This window comes from Ambystoma mexicanum, chromosome 11 (assembly GCF_040938575.1).
Source record: "Ambystoma mexicanum isolate Mex_15411 chromosome 11, UKY_AmexF1_1, whole genome shotgun sequence".
Classification (NCBI taxonomy): domain Eukaryota; kingdom Metazoa; phylum Chordata; class Amphibia; order Caudata; family Ambystomatidae; genus Ambystoma; species Ambystoma mexicanum.
Genome location: NC_090934.1, coordinates 934,464,263 through 934,485,696, shown reverse-complemented (window position 1 = coordinate 934,485,696; position 21,434 = coordinate 934,464,263). Strand labels below are relative to the sequence as shown.

Here is a 21,434-nt window from a genome sequence, read left to right as displayed (position 1 = left end):
CAGCAGCTCTAGCGGTGCCGTTAATCCCCTGCTGCCAGGGTCATAATGAGGCCCTTAGTCTTCAAATCCCTCTTTTGGTAGCCTCGGGACATTATGCATGAAGACAAAATGATCTTTCCCACTGGTCCTCTTAGAAGCAGGAATCTGTCCCTCACCATGCCCCATGAGGAGTCACTAGGCTCATTTGCATTCTCAAATTTGGAACACAGAGGTGGTACCCGGTGATCAGCCTGCCAAGCTGGAGGTTTAGGTTTTGCATGCCTTTTGATGACCTCATTAATTGGGCTAGACCAGTCTCTGTTCCTTGCAAATTGTGTGCTTCTTATTAGGCCACCCATCACTAAATTATTGATATGCTCCACTGGGCCAGAAGAGACCTAAACCACTTCTGGGCAGGAGCAGTCCCATAGCTTAGACCATTGATCTTCAACACTTGTACCACTTGCCGAGTTACTGCTCAAACTGTTCAATTTGTTCTCTAGATGTTTGATTAGGAGCATTAAATCGTGGACACTATATTTCAAATTTGTTATTCGAAGTACTAGATCCACCGAAGGGGTTCCTTGTAAGCTTATGTTGCAACTCTTGCCTATGGCCTGTTTTCCCATCCTCGCGATTCGAACAGGCCTCTTTGATCTGGTTTGGACTCTGTTTAGATCCTTCCTAACTAACTTCTTATTTTTCCTTGGAAGAGGTTTTTCACAAGATGTTTTGACCCCCCCCCATTCCCCTCTCTTGTTCCCTCCCCTTTCCTATGCCTATTACCTATTTCGCTCACTATGTTTGCCACTTCTAATTCCTGATCTAATCAATTTAAGGGGAGGAAGCTATTGTGAGTTTGGATAGTTGGGTATATAACTACTTTAGCATTGTCGACCAACACCTGATCTACAGAGGTAGAAGGGGGCAGATTGTAGGAATTGCCCTTTCTAATTAATTCCACCCGTTCAATAACACAAGGCAAAACTGCTCTATCTGAGTTTGCCTTGCCAACCGGCAGTAAGTAACCCCGTCCCCCCACCTGCTCCTGTCTATTTCCAACCACAACGTTTTCCAGGGATTCTCCAGGCAGAGAAACCAGCCTATTAGCTCCCTTTGCTTGGAGTAAACCTTCATTGGGAGGGGCAGAATTAGTTCCAACCTGTTCGATAAAATCTAGATATTCTCCAGAGAGGACACAGTTCGAAGTAGACTGCCCTTTTCACACTGTCACAGTATCATTTTCTATATCAGACAGCAAAACACTGATTTTTGAAATCAAGACATTGGGCCTCATTACAGGTCCAGTGGTAACCGTGACGGTGCAACCGGCGGAATGCCGCGAGACCCGTATAAATTACCGACGCCTGACTTCCCGGTGCCACCGGGCTATTCCAAGTCCGGCAGCCAGGAAGTCAGGCGCTGGCAATTTTGTTAATCCTTATGGGAATGGGGACACAGAAGCACCGGCACTGTTGTTAACGGTGCCGGTGCTTCCATCACGGCTTTGCCTGCCGTGACCGCTGTGCCGGCAGGGTCAGACCTGTCGGGCACAACAGCTCTGGCAGGCAAACCCATAGTTTGCTGGTCCGGAAACAACGGTGCCGATAAGCTTACCGGCACCGTTGTTTCCGGACCGGCAAACTTAGAATGAGATCCATTGACTTCCCTAATTGGATGGAACATATTGAAAAACGTTTTCTTTGAGCTCTTCCTAGGAGAGATTTCAGCTTAAGCCTTCCTTTTGGACATTATCCCACAGCCCTCAAAGCAATAGCACCAATCAATGAACAATCTAAGGTAAAAATACCTATACAGAGAACTAAAGTGCCATGCTTCCAGTAATAATCCTAGGTAAAGTGCAACAGTGCAACAGTGCTTAGTTTAGTCCCTTAATCCCACTACTACATGAGAGAGGTAGCAGCAGTAAAATGGAACCAAAATAAGAACCAACAGCAGCAAATAGCAAATAGCAAATAGCAGCAGAATCAGTGTGCAAAGATGCAATAGTGTTATGTTAAAGGTTCTTATACCGCACACTGTTGCAACCTGCATGGTTCCTTGGCGCTCTGTGCAACGATACAATTAGCGTGAAGGAACACGAAAAGAATGGGGAAGGGATAACAACATCCACGCACACATCCATGCACATACTACACTCAGACTAGAAACATACCAACAATACCAACCATTGTTGTATTTAACTAGACAAACATGCTAAAACCAATTCCCTTATCAATACAGTAATAAAGATATTTAACAATTAAAGCACACTAGGTAAAACAAAATAATGCTTCCATATAGCAAGTGGAGTCAAGGGAGTCTGATATAACTCATTGGCTTGTAGACACCCAAACTCCCATCAGTGTCCCGCCAGTTTCCCATCAGTGCCCCACAAACAACTGGGAGGTATTGCAGCTGAGACCAGTCTAGTGCGGAGTGGGGCACGCCCGACAGCTCAAAGGGCTGCCAGAGTCCGCCTCCCTTCCCTCGCCAGGGTCCGCCTCCCTTCCCTCGCCAGAGTCCGCCTTCCTTCCCCCGCGCCCAGGCGTGTGGATCGGCTGCTTAAAGTGTAAATAGATCAACTTGGAAGGGCTGTACAACTCACTCGACCTTGACGGTGCAAAGGATAACTACAACTAACTGGAACAACGTGCACAAGCCACGCGACTTCCAACAAAAGACAAGGTACAAGCCACACTTCCACTGCAGGTCCAAGCATCATACATCCCCACCAGTTTGACCAAGGTCCCAACTGCCAATAGAAACTGGGACAACCAGGAATCCTTGTACGATGTGCGAGCTACGGCAAAATAATCAGAGCTGGTCCAACAAGCAGACAATATATGCGCCCAAGAGTCCCATCGGTTTAGGCAAAAGGTGTACCTGCCTGCGCTTCCCTTCTGTTCACTGAAGCTGTAGCTGCAGACCTGCCCCGATGCCGCTCCCAAGTCCAATCTCACAAGCAGGCACGAAGACAGCACTGCACGGGGCTGTAGGAATAGTGCACTGTGTGGGTGTTTCCAGCAAGGGGACCGCCGCCGAACCGCCGCCGAACCGAACCGCTGAACAGACCCCAGGCACAACTTGCCAGACTCATCCATTAAAGTCTGAATGTAAGTGATCATGAATTCCTATAGTTTTAGTGAGCCACGAGGATTGACCAGAAGGTGGGTCGAAGGATTTTTTGTGGTCAAATTAAATCTGCTGTTAAAAAACCTGCAGTAAAACACATAGAACCAAAAGAACCACATGACAAGGTCCAGCACAGTAATTGTTCTAGTATCAATACGGTATTAGCATATTTGACCTAAAAACATTTGACCTAAAACATTTGATCGAATTTGTTTGACCTCTGTTTCTGTCAAATTTTATTAAATATATATATACGGGGTGGGTAAGGGTATAGATTAGGTTGAGGGGAAGTGGGGCAGAGATTCCTGGGGGTCTCCCCCTTCATTTTAGACTTAAAAAAGGTCAAATAAATTCGATCAAATGTGATTAGGTCAAATGTTTTGGGTCAAATAGAACCAAACCGTCAATACAGCTTGTGCAAAAATCCTGCACCACTGTCTTCCCAGCAGAGTGCCCAGTTGCTATTACTATGAATCAATGAGCCCTTCTGCTGGCTTTCCAGACTTGATAAGATTGAGCTGGCAAATTGCTCTGTGCCTCACACCTACAGGGCTCGTGGCATCGCGGCAGCGAAGCACTAGTCTCAAGGGCCTCAGGTCTTGGACCACATCAGCAGGTCACACCCAGGCTCCAACAATGAAGGAAGCAGCACCGCTGGGCCTGAGGAAGGGGCTGGGAGCAAGCATTCCTGCTCTCCAGTCGAGGCAGATACTCAAGCAAGCAAGAAGAATCATGGAACCTCAAATATGTTTAAAGGTAGTGTCCCTCCCTTTATGGAGCAAAATCCCTGTCTGTGAACAGAGGGGTCTGAAGCCTCTAAACGGACTCAAGGTAGTTCCGCTGAGTTGGAGACATATTCACCCTTGTATCGTGGTTATGTAGAGAGCACCATCTACGTGGGTTGCCGGGATGATAATCCCAATCTCTGGCTCCACTTCCATGCCAAAGGAACAGGACTGCCTGCAATGCATGCTGGGCAAATGTTGCAAGCAGGGGTGGACTGGGAACCAAAAGAGGCCCTGGAAATAATGTCTAAAGTTTCCCCATATTGAACATTTTCAGCAAGTCCAGCCCTTTTCCTATGAGAAAAAATGGAAAACAATTGGTTACAACACACAAGAGGCCCACTGAGTTCCCTGTAGGCCAGTCAAGGCCTGTCTGTCAGTCCTTCAGAGGGACTTGTGTCGCCTTAAGCTCTTGAGAGAGACAGGCATTTGACTGTCCAGCTGTCATCACTCACGAGTAGATGCAATTCAGAAGAATGAGCTCTTCTCTAGAGGGATAGAAGGATCGCCCCAATACAAGTTGCTTTATAGTTTATCCTTGCTAATAATTTAGATCTTGCCTAGCTTCCAAAATCATTGAGAAAGTGCCATGAAAATGTATTTGTGGTTTATTTTTACACGGATTCAAGTTCGCCACCGCTTTTCGGCAATAAAGATCTTACAGCAAATTTAATTTAAAATCACAGCTGTGGGTGCATGCTGTGTACACGATCTGGGGACATTATGTAACCACCGATGCCTCTCAGTCACCATATTCAACATATTTTGTTTAGACTACATTGGGGCTGCCCACCCACGCTACACAATGCAGAGACACAAGTGAAGTACTAAGGCGATTGTCTGAGTTCCAGGGCATCTCAGGGCCCTCCAGGGCATCAAAATGCATTTTAAGAAGGAGGCAGTTCACTGATTGGCAGACGTCAGGTGAAACCCCAACTGCATCATTTACATGAGTCATAAGGCATGTTTTTTAAAAGATATTTGCCCCACTCGTGTCAGACCATTGACCATTTTCTTCCAGCTACGCACAAAGTATAATTAAGATGTAGTGATATCAAATGATAGTATTTCTCGTTGGCCTCTTTGTATGATGTCCCCTGGGTGGAACATTTCTATAATGGCCCCTGGGTGGAGCATTTGTATAATGTCCCCTGGGTGCAGCATTTGTATAATGGCCCCTGGGTGGAGGATTTGCATAATGGCCCCTGGGTGGAGGATTTGCATAATGGCCCCTGGGTGGAGAATTTGCGTAGTGGCCACTGGGTGGAGCATTTGTATAATGTCCCTGGGTGGAGCGTTTGTATAATGGCCGCTGGGTGGAGCATTTGTATAATGGACCCTGGGTGGAGCGTTTGTATAATGGCCCCTGGGTGGAGCATTTGTATAATGGCCCCTGGGTGGAGTTTGTCTAATGTCCCCTGAGTGGAGCATTTGTATAATATCCCCTGGGTGGAGCATTTGTGTAAAGGCCCCTGGGTGGAGCATTTGTATAATGGCCCCTGGGTGGAGCATTTGCATAATGGCCCCTGGGTGGAGGATTTGCATAATGGCCCCTGGGTGGAGGATTTGCATAATGGCCCCTGGGTGGAGAATTTGCGTAGTGGCCACTGGGTGGAGCATTTGTATAATGTCCCTGGGTGGAGCGTTTGTATAATGGCCGCTGGGTGGAGCATTTGTATAATGGACCCTGGGTGGAGCGTTTGTATAATGTCCCTGGGTGGAGCATTTGTATAATGGCCCCTGGGTGGAGTTTGTCTAATGTCCCCTGAGTGGAGCATTTGTATAATATCCCCTGGGTGGAGCATTTGTGTAAAGGCCCCTGGGTGGAGCATTTGTATAATGGCCCCTGGGTGGAGCATTTGCATAATGGCCCCTGGGTGGAGCATTTGTATAATGGCCCCTGGGTGGAGTTTGTCTAATGTCCCCTGAGTGGAGCATTTGTATAATATCCCCTGGGTGGAGCATTTGTGTAAAGGCCCCTGGGTGGAGCATTTGTATAATGGACCCTGGGTGGAGCATTTGTATAATGGCCGCTGGGTGGAGCATTTGTATAATGTCCCTGGGTGGAGTGTTTGTATAATGGCCGCTGGGTGGAGCTTTTGTATAATGTCCCTGGGTGGAGCGCTTGTATAATGGCCCCTGGGTGGAGCATTTGTGTAATGGCCGCTGGGTGGAGCATTTGTGTGTTGCACCGTTTCAGTTGGAGGCAGACGTGTGCTTCTTTGAATTATCTATAGCCAGAATGCACTACCTTGTTTCGCTGCACATAATACCACCAACCTAAGCACTGCTGCGCACTTAAAAAAAGGTGATACTGTTTTGTTGGTCATCCCAGATTGTGGACCTAGTTCCTCTTGACTGCACAAGCTACCAGGAGGTCCACAGACTTCAGGATTTGATGCTGGAGCTTGTGAAGGATGAAGACATGTTCCCGAATGTCGTTAAAGTGCTGCCTCCAGTCTACAGAACAGTAGAAGCTGCTATCTGCCACGTGACGCAGAGTGAAGAGTTGGGGGCACATGGTAAGTGTGTACTGTTTTTACGTACATGCGTGTAGTTTTGTCCCCCTACTTCCAAAGTCATTTGAATTGTTTTTTGTATGTATCCCGCTAGTCCCGGCTCTCCAAGGCAAGAGGCTAATAGTCTGTCCTCTCGGATGGTTTGTGGTAATGGTTCTTTTGCTCATTTCCATTGTTAGGGATCATGGAACTCGATCACCTGTTGAGTGAAATTGCGCAGAGAGATAATCTAGACAAACTCGACAAAGACCTGCTCCAGGACATCTTGCGGTATCTCCACCGCATCGGCCTGATCATATGGTACGAAGACATCAGACCGCTGGCCAACACAGTGTTCCTCAAGCCGTCCTTCCTTATCACTATGTTCAAGGTGAGTGGGTCGCTTTTGGCCAGAGTAAATCGTGGGCCTTTCACAGGGGATATTCATTCTATCTACCTCTATTTTCCTAATGAGCAATATTGCCCGGCTGAGATGGCCGGTTATCCCTTTAACTTGATCATGTATAATTCACCATACGATGATGCCTGCTATCTTGCAGTCCAGTGTAGCAATGTGTTGGGCTCTTTGCCGTTTTCCACAGCTCCTCAGACCATTGTGAACCCCGCAGACTGCAACGCATATCCTAGCTAATGCAGAGTAGTTTCGGCCTTGGGAATACATGGTTTTAATGTCATATCTAATGGACCCCAACAAATGAAAATGCCCTTTGCAATGCAACACAGAAATTATAACTAAAAGAGAAAAAAATCAAGCCCAATAATACAATGAAATTGGCACTGGAGGAAAATGCATTCTAAATAGTAATAGGAATGAAAGATGAGAGGAGGCCAACAGTCTTAAAACCTATCACACATATGACACAAACTCATAACTTAGGTTGATGGAATTGCAAGAAGGGAGAACACCTTCGTGAAAGCCGGCAAACTGTTTAGCAGAACTGACAGGCTGTTCCAAAAGGCACAGCTGTAGTATTAGCCATGTGTGGTAGAGACCACTTACTAAAAAACGGTGTTCTTTTGGAAAGAGTTGTTTACTGAGAGATATAGGTGAGCTAGCAGAGATCTTTAACTTAGCACTTAACTTACTCGGCTTCTCTAGGCGAGTAAGCGACTCCCCTGCTTGTCAATCTCAACCTTCATGTGGGGCATTAGGAATGTATTTAAGCTGGAGGTTGTCCTAAATTTATTGCAAAGAGAGTAGAGTTGCTCCAGGGTGGTAAGCCTTTTTTTTTATCTTGCCGTAGATGCTAATTCGCCACGACCTTGAACAGCAACTGGACCACATCCCTATCAATGCGCTGGTCAGAGAACAGGCGTTCAAGCGAGACACCTTAAAATGGAAGATCATGTTCCAGACCAAAGCCATGCTGCGTCTGAAAGCTGTGCGGGTCTTGGTCAAGCACCAGCTTCAGCGACTCTACCCGGGATACACCGCAGACATCTTTGAGGAGATGGTAGGGCAACGTGGTGAGGATGGAAAATTGCTCAGCCTGCTGGAACATTTTGAAATCTGCCTCAAGGTGAAGAACGCGGTGGACCTCAACCCAGCGGCACATGAATTTACACCTGGGACGAAATGGAAAGCCACTGACAACTCCCAGGGAAACTGCTACCTATTCCCGATTTATCTGCAGCACATCCAGGAAGTGGCTGAGAGGTGGGCCGGAGACCACCAGGCAGATCTCCATGTCCGCACATACTGCTCTCCAGAAATCCCAGAAGGTTTCTTTCAGAGGTAAGGAAGACACTGGACCCGGGCTTGGGATCCTGAAGACGGTCCCCTGCATGCCAATGGGAGGGCTAGAGTGGGGAGTAATCAGTCTCTTATTACTCCCAGTCAGAGATCATTCCCTTGAATGTGTCTCATTGAGATCATAATAATCCATGTGTCTCTTTGTTCTTTATCAGGAGTGACTCAAATTGCAGGTTGCATGTCATTATGTTGTGGGAATAATAACTCTGACTACAAATGACGTGGCAAAAATAAAGTTCTACAAATAACTCATTTTACATAGAAATTAGGGTACACAGTAAAAATAAAAAAAACATTTTATATGAAGAAAGTAAAAAAAAAAGAAAATGGTATTTTACTAATTTTCCGTAAATTAATTTCTGTTCAAATATATGTATTGTTTTAAGAATATATCTTTTGGGTTTCTTATTGCTTTAATAGTAGGAGCGGAACCCCACGTTCCAAAAAGGTAAAATCAGCACCCCTTCTTTTACAGTTACCGGGGTCCATGTATTCTTTCAAAATAGGTGGAACATCCCACTCATAAACCCAAGAACCATTTTGACTCTCCTATGATGGCTTACCTCGTCCCTCTAAACCTTACAGCTCTTGGCCAGAATATGTTTTGGTTTTCATCATTTTTGAAGATTGAAGTCTGTTACTTTGCTTTCATTACATTCTGCTTAGGTATTTTCAATGAAAGCTATTTTTACTTCTTTATTTTCTAGTTTCTTCATTTTTTGCCTTATTACTTTAGTTATGCACATTTACCTGTGCAGTAACTTCTGGTGTCCATTTTGTACATATCAAATAGTCTACATGCAGCACTTTTTTATACTGTTTCACTTAAGGAGTGGTATACAGATCAACAACCATAGAAGTGCTGCAGTTAGAGGCGCCTGCTACACATTTTTAGAATAGGAGAAAATGGGGAATCGTAAATGTAAAAGAGAAGAACTGAGGCCAGCAGAAACGATGCACTTTACTTTCATTACCAATTCATGGTCCATTAAGCTGTTATTATTATTATTAAGACATTTTTATAGAGCGCAGCACGCTCAAAGGTCTCAGAGTGCACAAATAACAGAAGACAGAACGCACACTACATAATAGCGAGGGGTCGGAGTCACAGAAATATAAGCATCAAATAGTCTGGTTATTCAAAAGATCCAAGAGAAGGAATCTAATCTTTGGTGTTAAAAAGAAAGGTCTTGATTGCTTTTTTAAAGCTAACGAGGCCTGGAATAGTTCCAAATTCCAGCGCAATAGAGTTCCAAAGGCTTGGGGCGGAGGTGTCGAAGCTAGTGCTTTCAAAATTCTTAAGTTTGTGTCTAGGCTGATGTAATTTATCAAGGCCATTTGAGCGAAGAGAACGTGGGGCCTGAGCCTTCTGCACCCTCTTCAACAGGTATGTAGGTGCTTTCCCTGCCAAACATGTGTGTGTTAATCTTAGCATTTTGTAAGGGATGCGATGGTGGACCGGCAACCAGTGTAAAGATCTCTGGGCCTGGGTGACATGGTCAGTTCTTTACAGCACCATATTGGGCCTACTGTAGCATCTTCAAGTTATTTTTGGAGGTACCTACGAGGAGACTATTATAATAGTCTATTCCCGAATTCACAAGGGCTGTGGCCAACATAGATACATGATCTTTAAGGTTTGATCTGCCTGATTCATTTTGTCGTGTAGGCACAGGAGGCTTTAATTTTCATAGCATGTTATTTTCATATTTAGGCCTGAGTCCAAATGAACCCCAAGCGTTTTTACTCAGGGCTCACTTGAATGACACAATTAGCTATTTCAAATTGACTGTACCTGGCCTCTAACTTTCTCAAACGTTGATTGGAGCCTACCAACATTAATTCAGTCTTGCTGCTATTTAATGCCAGGGAGTTAGTATTCACCCATCCCTGAATCATGTTGTATGTTTGATTAATTAACTGTGTGTCCCTCTCATAGTCACCTGTCAGCTCAAAGATCACATGGGTGTCATCAGCATAGTTGGTCTATTTAATGCCGATGCTGTCCAGGAGGTCAAAGAGCGGGCAGGTGTACAGATTGAACAAAGATAATAACCTAATAACAATCCCAAACCCCTTCAAACACCACCTGCTCACTTTAACTTCTCCAAAATATCTATCCTTGAGGTAGAAAAAGTCATACTATCACTCCAACCCTCTAATTGTCACGCGATCTCTGTCCAGCCCAACTGATCAAGGATGCAGCTAGGGATCTAGCTCCTTTCATATCTAAGCTTATTCATGCCTCATTCACTTCTGGTACCATCCCTAGCAACCTTAAAGAATCATGGGCGGTCCCACTGCTAAAAAAACAAACCTTGGACCCATCAATACCAACCAATTACCGACCCATCACAACAGTCCCCTTCCTCCTAAAAATCGTAGATAAGGTTGCATACCTACAAATTCAGAACTATCTGGAACTTCACCACCTGTTAGGAGCCCACCAATCAGGTTTCCGTCCACAACACGGAACGGAAACCGCACTTATCGACCTTAAGACCCAAATTGATGAGCTAAGGGACAAGGGGAAATCAGCTCTCTTCCTCCTCCTCAACCTCTCGGCTGCATTTCTCCTTGTGGACCATAAGGTCCTATGCAGCCATCTAGACTCAGCTGTGCACTTCTCCAAGGAGGCTATAGTCTGGATTGAATCATTCTTAAGTGATAGGACCATGAGGGTCTTCTCCCCTTCAGCAGCTGCGGACCCCATCCCCATCACCTGCAGAGTGCCCCAGGGATCATGTCTCTCCTACCTTGTATAACATATTCACTAAGCCCCTTTTTCAATGATTTGGACCATCTTGGTATCACATACACTAACTATGCAGATGATACACAGATTCTCCTCCCACTTTCTGGGGATTACGTCAAGGATTTGGCCTTGGTGAATACATTTTATCTCATCTTCGAGGCATGGATGGCAACTCATGGTCTATGCCTGAATGATGACAAAACAGAGCTCATCATCCTGGGTACATCCACCAACCTCAAAAAACTAGGCCATGAATATACATCCTTTATAATCAATGGCAACCTTATCAAAGTTGCCAGCACGGTAAAAACCCCAGGCTTCTACCTCGACTCCACTCTTACCTTCACTAAACAAATCAATGCCATGGCTTCTGCTACCTCATACACATGCAAACTCATCAGAACAGGCAAACCATTTCTCTCCAATACCAGTTGTATCAACCTGGCTAGAGCCCTCATCCTGTCCAAACTGGACTACTGTAACGCCCTTTACATCGGTTCCAATAAATATACTATCAAGAGAATCCGAATACTTCAAAATAACGCCCTCAGAGCGGCCCTCGGTGTAGCAAGGAGAGAACATATCTCCGAGATTAGGCGACAAAACAATTGGCTCTCTACCAACGACAAAATCCGGCTTAAAACTGCCTCTCTCATTCACAAATCCCTGAACAATGCTGCGCCCAGTTATCTCTCCAAGAGAATCCATAGGAGGTCCTCTACCAGACCCTCTAGACTAAATAATACTAACTGCCTTACTATTCCTAGATTTAAATTATCAAAGGTTGGGGGTAGCAGTTTTCCTGTCAAAGCAGCCCAGCTTTGGAATTCCCTGGTACCCCTTAGAGGCGGATCAATCCTACCAGAACTTTAGATTCAACTGCCTTAAGTCAACAGACCTTTAACATTTGCCTCCTCACCACATGGCAAACAGTCCTCTGGATATTACTACTATGATTTAACCTGCTTATGCCTTTGTTTTCTGCCTACAATAACTTGCAACTGCCATTTCTGTGCCTTACATTGATCCTTTACATGCCATGTTTATTCTCTTTGTAACTTAAGCTGTGAACTCCTTTGTTTACAGTCAGTTGTGCCTTATTTTTGTCTGTGATAATGTGTACCTGCTACGTTTTGCCATATGTAACTTATTTCTGTAACTTAAGCTGGGAATTTCCATGTAACCTCTGATACCTTCAGGTCTGGTGAGCAATACAAATAAATAAACAAACAAACAAACAAAGACGGAGAGAGGGACATGACCCGTGTGGGACTCCACAAGTCAACAATTCCGCAGGTGCTTGAAAGCCCTCAGAGGTCAATCTAGCCATCCCCGGCCTCAATAAAGATGCCATCCAGTGTAGAGCAAGTTCAGAACAATTTGCAATTGTATCCAACCTCTCAAGCAGCAAGGTATGATCAACAAGATAAAATGCTGCTGAGAGATCGAGAAGCATTGGTAAGGCCACCTTACCAGAATCCACAATAGTGACCAAGTATGTTCTTAAGCCAAGCATAATGGTTTCCATGCCATGCATAGCATGGAAACCGCACTGCAGCTTTCCTAACTGGCCATATTCGTCCATATGGCTCTGAAGCTGCAGGTATACCTCCCTTTCCAAAATGTTTAATACAAAAGGGACATTGGTAATAGGGCGTCAGTTGCCCGCTACCCCAGGATGTAGTGTTTCATTTCTCAGGATGGGTGTGATCCATACATCTTGAAGGACAGTAGTCACCACCAATGAGGCAAATGAGGAATGTACAGTTTTAGTAATATGAGGGGCCAGACAGCCAGTGGCATGCTGAACGATGCTGGCTGGGCACACATCATCATTACAAATTGAAGGCTTCAAACTTTGGCTATATTTATCAGGTCGTCCTCTGATATTTGTTTGAAGCCGAAATTAGGAGGTAAGTTGAAATGTGCAATCGGCACTTTCAGTTATTGAGCACGTTAATACCCATATGATATAATTTTGTAATTGGTTATTTATAACGCGCTTAATACCCAGAGGTTTCTTAGCGTGGACCCGGTGATCGAACCTGTGTTGCTCTGCGTTGTCTTGCTTCCAAGCCGAGCACGTTGCCCCTGAGCTATCTTCTCTGGTTTTATATTTTATATTTATATTTTTTTATATTGAGTTTTTATATTTTACTTCAGCGACAAGATATAGAGTAAGATTCCCCTGACAAGGTAATTTGCGCCATGTCCTTTCGCAATGTCTTTTTTCCGTCTGCATTCTGTTATGTCCTCAGAGAACCAGGTTTTTCACCAGAGGTCTTTTTTTGATCTTTTGATCTTTTTTGTAATTGTAGGTGCCAGAGTATCTATAACTGAAGTCATTTTTTGACATTATTCTACGAGGGTACATGTGTCATTGGTCAGGTCAAAATGTTTGATCAGGTCAGATCTGCGAAGGCTTCAGGAGGGACCCTGCAGGCACTTCCTACTTTAGACTCTGTCCTTGGCTGGCTATTGACTTTTTTCAATTTTATCAGAAGTAAAGGTGAAAAAGTGATCAGGAAGTGTTCTGTCCAAGGACAAGTGGAGATAACTAGGGGAATGGTAAAATGATTATAGGTTAGCACCCAATCGGGAACATGTGCCTCTTTATGTGTAGGGTTCTTAACAAACTGAACAATCCTGATTGCCTGGAGAGCAGTAAGGAGGGAGTCTGCTTCCGGATCGTCCTTATGACAGGCCCAAAGGTTAAAATCACCTAAAATTAATGCATGTGGCAACGTCTTAATAAAATCTCCTAATAATGTAAGGAGTTGTTCTTCAAATAATGGAGTGTCCATCGATGTTCGGTAGAGAACAAGAATGCTAATAGTTTTATTGTGGTCAATGCTAAATTCAATTAGAGTATATTCTCTATTGTCTAATGTGGATAGAGTACATGGGTGCACATTAAACGAGTCACATTAAACGAGGCTCTCAGGATAATAGCAGTACCACCACCTTTGCCTTGCAAGCGGTAAGTTCGAAAAAGTCTATATCCTGAGGGTATGGCCAGTGGGGCGGTATGATTGGTAGTATGATTGAGCCAAGTTTCAGTTAAACGTAATACATCAAGGTCTTGGCTCACAAACAAGTCTGCCACCTTGGTGGTGGGTTCCACAATAGAATGTGTGTTTAATAATGCAGTTTTTATAACACCTGTGTTAGGTGAGTGTGGGGTAGAAGTACTTTTATTAATTTCATAAGCATAAAGAGTTATGGTGTTCAAAATGGGATCCTCTTGGGCTCAGTGACCATCCTACATGGCTAAAGAAATGTCTACAATCTGTTTGCCAGAGGATTGACCTGATTCAGGCGTACTTCGATCCATTACGTCTTTTACTGAATCCGTAGTTATGTAGTTAAGTTCTGTATTAATGAAGGAGGCGTTATGGGTGTTCAAAATAATATTGCATACGTTATTAGGTGATGAACTTTAGGGTTTTTATTAGAAGCCTCCCTTAACTCAAATTCCCAAATACATTACCTACGCCAGAAATTGTAAATACTGTCTAATTCGCCCCCGTCTCAGCAAAAGGAACTTGGTGACAATAGCAGGGGCCACTAGATTGGACTATTGTAACGTCCTGTAATGTGGGGCCTCTGAGTCAAACTAACATCCAGGCCTGTCAAGTTATCCAGAATTACACAGATTGTGTGGTTAAGAATGTTTCAAGAAGATCCCACATCTCCAAATTTAGGAGGGAACTTCATTGGCTCCCAGTGCAGGAACGCATTCTTTTCAAAATGGGCTCCTTGGTGCACCACTGCCTCTACTGCCAATCCCCAGAATATCTGAAAGCCCTTGTACTACCCTACCAGCCTACGAGAAATGTACGATCCTCTACCCTCGCCCAGCTTCAGGGACCTAAAGTCTCATGGACTAAGGGCCTTGGTAGATCTTTTCCAGTGATAGCCGCGTCCTCGTGGATCGCTCTACCACCCACAATTAGAATCATGCCCAACATGAATCCTTTAAGAAAAACCTTGAAAACGCATCTCTTCAGGTAATTCCCTGGACTTCGATACTCTATCCATGATATTGGACTCTCTCCTGAAACTCCCATTGTCCCGTCCTTTTGTTGTCTTTTCGTGTTCGTCTTGCGCCCTGATGCCTGTGGGCTGCTGACACACTATAAATATATAAATAAAATAAATACAAAATAGAACGATAACTATGTATACAATGCCATGTAGCGGTCTACTATGTCATTGTGATGAGTATGTTCATAAAGCATATATGGATCACTGGAGCCAGTTCCTAAATTGCTCGTAGAAATTTTAAGGTTTCTAAAGTATGCATGGAAAATATAACTGTGCTCAAGGATGTTGAAATTGGCCTAAAATAGGGTTATCACATACCTTGGGGTGAACTAAAACACATTATTTAAGCAATATGGCCCAGAGCCGCGGAGGCATTACCGAGTCAGGTAATGTCCCCGCAGCGAGGGGCATATTGCTATTAGTACCCCGGCCCGCAAGACTGGGGTACAAAAAGCATTCTTTTCTGTTCCGAAACGCTGCAGCGTTTCGGAACAGAAAAGAAAAAAAAATGTCCAAGGAAATGGCCGCCGGTAAAGGGAAAATAGAGTCCGTTTTCCCTTTCCATGGCGGCCTTCGGGCGCAGACGCGATGGGAACAGAGGTGTTTCGGTGCATTCGCTCCCGAAAAAGGAGAAATCAGAAGGGATTGGGAGGGTGGAGAAAAAGAAAAAAAACCACATACCTGAATCCCCGGTGGGGGACGATGGCAGCCTCCCAGCCGTGTGGCCGCTCGGAGCGGGGATAGCCCCGCTTTGAGCCTCCTCCTAGGCTGAGGGGTTGCCACGCCCCCCGCCAGGAACAATGATGTGGAATCCCGACCAGGTAATGACCCGGCGAGAGCCAATCAGAATATTTCTTACATTCTAGTTGACTCTCGCTGGGTACTAATATATTTTAGGAAATGTCAGAATAATGACCAATACCCTCCTGAGGAACCACTTCAATTAAACAGGCGTAGAAACATGTGTTGAGGGGGACACTGATATCATTTATTTTTCCCAAAAGTGTCACAGAGTCCTTCGAGACTCCTTTTTTGTTTTCTGCTATCAATTATCAAAGCCCATACAGATAAAGGGACGCTGTGTAACGTCATGAAATACACATTTAGAGTGGCGCAACTTATCTCATCTCCTTCTTTCTGAACATTTTGGATTCTGGTCAGCCTCAGTTTCATTGATCCGAGTGCAGCTCATCTCTTCACAATAACTATTAAAAGCTGCAAAAATTCTCTATGAACAAAGGAAAATCAAGGAATCGCCAACAGTTGTTGTATGGCTGAACGTGCTATCTGATATAACATTTGGGGAGGCAGCACTGCAGCACAGTCGGCACAGACCGGCAGGCTGCTCACACGCCGGCACTCACCGGCACTCACATGCCTGGTAAACAAAAAAAGCGGTCCCTAAGGACTACAAAACTGCTGGGAGCTATAGTTTCTTAAATAGAGGCTGCAGTGGAGATAATAGCTTAACTAAAAGCAACTTCAAAGCCTATAAAGTAAAAGAGCAATGCAGCGCTTCAGTTTTAAAATGTAAACCGCCCTGAGATTTCACATAAAAATCAATTAAAAGTCACCTAGTACTAATTTTCGAAAACAATTCCTCCAATTTGCAAATATGCGAAATTAGCAGCAGATAGTTTTAAAGTGTCAAAGAAGTATCAAACAACAGGCTCAATTAAGGGGTTAATTTCAACAAACCACTTTTCTTCTCATTTTAGATAAATTGGCCAATACAACAGAGTAGACCAAGTCTGTCACCATGGTTCCCTCTGCCGAACTTTGATTCTTTTCCAGGTGAGTTGGTAAATGGCAGAATAATCTTGGCAATTCCTGGGTTCCTGTGTCACTTGCGGCCTGAAAATACCCCTGGAACGCCATCATGCATGTCAGTGATCAGTAATGGTGGCCACCATGTATAAACATGTACACCATCATTTGTATGGAATCGCTATGATCTATGATATGATAGGTTATTTATAATGCGCTTAATACCCAGAGGTTTCTAAGCGGACCGGGGATCGAACCTGTGTTGCTCTGTGTCGTCTTGCTTCCAAGGCGAGCACGTTGTCCCTAGGCTATCCTCCCGAGACTATGGATTAACCCTGCTTTCTTCAGTTGTAAAAAAAGTCAGTTACCCATAAGGAATCCAGCCTTCCACCCACATCATAGTCCTATGTAGGGGGAGATACTGACGCTTTCCTTGGAAGGAGCAGATACGTTTGCAAAACCGATTCGGCCCCCCGTGGCCTGCCCCTTCTAGGGGATCCTGAAAATAATAGCATGGATGGCAGAAATCACAAGAAGAGCTTGGCGATGCTTGCGTTAACCCATTTCTGTCATTTCATTTGCAAACTAAAAAAGGCTTTTCCATAACTTGGTCTGATGCAGTCTAAATACCTAGTAGATGATGTCATAACATGTGTACTATGCAAGTTAAAAACTGTACATTAGCAACAAACCCCTTAGCTCTCCTAACCCAGAAGTAGGGAGTAAACGTTCAGTGCTCAGATTGCGCAACACGTTAGACAGCACTGTTTCTGTGAATGATGACTCCAGGGGAAAGCACCCTTTCACTCTGGGCAGAAACTTTAAGGAGAATGGCAACCAGATGGAAAGGAATGATGGTGGTGCATTCTCCAGTGATGTGCTGGCAGATCTTGGCAGGGCGGAGAGCACAGGGGCGTGGACAGTTGCAGAAGTGAAAATGACATCACCTCAATGTGAAAGATATCAAAAGTGAAAAAGATGCCAACATCCAGCAAGGGTGCATGTGCAGGGTTAGCCTAAAAGGCCCAGGTAAAAAAACATGTATTAAAAACATATGTCAAACATAAGGTCTGAGGGCCGGATCAGGCCCCTGGAACTCCTTGATCAGGTTCTCCACATGGACAGTGCAGATTACATCAGCAAAACAAAATAAGTGATGGCTGGAAGGTTGAGAATACATCTTAACCTCTGGCATTGCTCTAGGCAACCCTCCATACCATTGTTCTTCACCTGCAAAGTCATTATAGAAGGGAAAAGACCATACGCAGATCAGGCTTGGTCCCACCCTAAAGGGGGCAGTCCAGCCTGAACTGCTAGGTCACATCCCTTATGCTCAAGACCAGAAGCATCCCCAGACATGTTTCGGTCTCATTGGGCATAGTGGATTGGCAGGCTGAGAAACAATGGTCTGGAGGGTTGCCTAGAGCTGTGTCAGTGGTTATCATTTCTAAACCTTCCAGCCATCACATTTTGGTTTTGCTTTTGTCACCCCAAGAGGGATGGGTATGCCCAGACTTGGGTCGCGAGCCTGCTGGGCCTACAGAGCCAAGCTACTCCTCACTGATGACACCCAATGAGGCCAAAACATGTCTGGGGAAGCTTGTGGTTTCGTGTAGAAGGGATGTGACCTAGCCGCTTGGGCAGGACTGCCCCTTTTGGGGGTGGGACCGAGCCTGATTTGCATATATGGTCTTTGCCCCTCTGTAATGTCTTGGGAGGCTGAAAAGCGATGCTCTGGAGGGTTGCCCAGAGCTGTGCTGGTGGTTAGGTTTAATGCTTAACCTTCCAGTCATCACCTTTTGGGTTTGCCAGTGCAGATTACATAGCAGTGTGCTGTGACACGTGAGAGCAAGGAAAAGGATTTGCTGCTGCATGGCCTCCTCTGCTGTACAGTGAGAAAGACACAGTGACCAGCAGCTGATTCCTTGCACCATTTAAGAAAAAGCAAAACAGCCTAAAAGAATGGGATATTAAAGTAAGGTAGACAATGCAGTGGCAAGCGGAAAGGAAGCAGCCAATTACATCGATAGAAATAGTCATTTTACCATTAAACAGCTACTTTCTTTTAAGGAAAGGCCAAATGATAATAGGTTTCTAGAGCTAGACTTTAAGAATTTGGCACCACTTATAAAGCTAGAAAGCAATTTTTCTGAGTTCAACAAGATTCACATAAATGCCCTATTATCATCAAAACGTTGACTGGATCATGAAACTGTAAGGTTGCATCACCTGACAACTGTTCAGTATCTGGAACAAAGAATCTACAATCCTTATTAAACTAGCCGCTCCTGTTCATTCAGGATTCTAGCTGGTGCAGCGTAATTTACACCCTTCCTTTTACAAAAAAGTCTAACATGAAAAAAGCAAACCGTAACCTTGCACCAAAAAGACAATTACAGTTTCAGCTCGAGATCCTTCCCTTCCAAATGCTGTTTAATATGGCGTTATTTCTACTGATGTTTTTGCCACTCTGATAGTAGCAGCTGGATCAGGCCTTGCCTCAGCGATCAAAACGCATGGCACAAATCTCGACCTGTCTCCTGTGAATCCATTTTTTTGTGACCCGCAAAATGTTCTGAAGCCCATCTCCATGATTTGCCGAAGTAAAATGCTTCTGTGTAGTGATGATAACTCGGCAGCTGAACTTTTGTAATGTTTCAGGTGTTCCCCTACAGAAATGATTATATTCCAACAGCTTTTTATCTAAATTCTGCTGGAATTTGGGCAGTAAAATGCACAATTGAGACACATTTGAAATAAGTTCTCAGGTGGGAAATTTCCTGTAGACCCTCTTGATTGCTTTCAGGCTGGCTCCTTTTACTTGCACCAACCACTTTAAAGAATCTACCAAACAGGAAGCAAGGCAAAGAGACCAAATATCGGAAGAGCTACAGGTCATTACCGAGAGAAAGCCATTATAGTGGCAGTCGGAGCCAAAACTTGGAAAAAACAAGAGCTAGCAATGAAAATGAAGCAGCTAGATGGAAATGGTTAAAGAACTTAATTGCGGACAAAATGGTCACTAAATAACAACCAGAGACGAGAAGGATGGTTCTTGGTCCCTTGGAAGCTGGAACACGAGAGGCTTTAACCATCTCTTCACTCCCGGAGAACTACAAAAGGAGAACCTGAAAGTCATGTACTTGCAAGAAACCTGGCTGAAAAATCCACCTATGCTGGAAGGTTATTTGGTGATATTAAATCCAGCAATTAAAGGAATAAGAAGTCGCCCTATGTCAGGGCTTCTGGTTGCAATTAAAAACGACCTAAATTGGAGGGTGGAGGAGATGAAAAACCCCTCCCTTTTGTTCAGATGGTGGTCATAAAAGTGGACTAAACTGAAGTTGACAAACCAAGAGTCTTGATCCTGCTAAATGTGTACTGGAATCCCACAATTCAAACTAATGAGAATTTTCCAGAACAAATAGCACGCTTATTGGACGAACAGCGAGAGAAGTGGATGGATCCGCTTTGTATACTGGTGGGCAATCTAAACTGCACCTGCCTGGATAAAGGCAATCAGGCCTTGGTACACGATCTGTCGTTGGCAACAACAAAAGAAAAAAGAGGAATAAGGTGGAGAGAAATGATACAATCCAGAGATTGATATTAAATGGAATGGTCCAGGGGGACATCCCTGCCCAAATAACATGGCAGGGGGCAAATGAAATACTAGATTACATATGTACATCAAGTAATCTCTGTCGACAGACATCCTAACATTAGATGTGATTACAACCATAGCCAGCGACCATAAGCTGATGAAACTCACCTGTAGGAATATCAGCAACAAGATCATTACTTACAATCAAGACATACTGACATCAAGAAGAGGAATACAACTTAAGATATGTCCAGATAACATCGAAGGGTTAAACCTTAAATTAAAAGATCTGATCTCGGATCTGGAACACAATTAAAAAAAAAAAAGAATCGATTATATCCTGCTCTTTAAAGGTTATAGAGCGGAAGGAAAAATCAACCAAAACCAACTGACTAAGATCCATGCCCATATGTTTGCTAGAATGCTATGGAAAAAGAAAAAAGATCTGAAGAAAAACATCACCCGTTTAAATAAGATCCGATGCCCGGATAACAGCAAGGAAATCCACAAGCTGAAACAGAGATACCGGAATTGGCTATATTTACATAAGAAAACCATGCTCAATCAAGACGCAGAGAGAATGTTGGATGAAATAAGATTTAAAAAATACGGCAGAAATATGGTCAATTATCAATGAAACAGACACTAGACAAGATGTGTCACTGTCGAACCCCATAAGCGTAACTGCGTGGTGTGAGTTCTATACTCAGCAGCAAGAGGGCAATTTGACTCCTTTACAGCGTAGGTCCTTGGTAAATCCAAGGAAGGACGGACTAGATATTGGTATAGAGTCAATTGAAAGCATATTAAAGAACCTAAAAAACTCCAGAGCCCCGGGACCAGACGGGCTGACAAATGCCATACTAAAAAGTAACATACCAGAATGGGCATGGTTTTTGCATCAATTGTTCAAATATGTGTTATGTACTGAAAAAATCCCGGAGTCCTGGAAGGCAGCGGAGGTCGTACCCATTTATAAAAAAGGGTTGAGAACATCTCCTGACAATTATACACCGATTGCCCTCCTGGATGTTGCTGGGAAAGTATTTGCGTCCACATTATTGAAGGCCTTAACAGAATGGAGCATCCA

At 44.2% G+C, this 21,434-nt stretch overlaps 1 protein-coding gene across 2 annotated transcripts in view; it reads left to right on the top strand.

Moving 5' to 3' along the window:
* The window catches only part of LOC138503942 (malignant fibrous histiocytoma-amplified sequence 1-like), a 299,412-nt gene that overhangs the window by 176,119 nt on the left and 101,859 nt on the right, over nt 1–21,434 (top strand). For both annotated transcript variants that reach the window (XM_069624051.1, XM_069624052.1), the window contains exons 4-6: nt 6,235–6,421; nt 6,598–6,788; nt 7,663–8,153. In XM_069624051.1, coding sequence (XP_069480152.1) covers nt 6,235–6,421; nt 6,598–6,788; nt 7,663–8,153 — 869 coding nt within the window. The remainder of the gene's footprint in view (nt 1–6,234; nt 6,422–6,597; nt 6,789–7,662; nt 8,154–21,434) is intronic.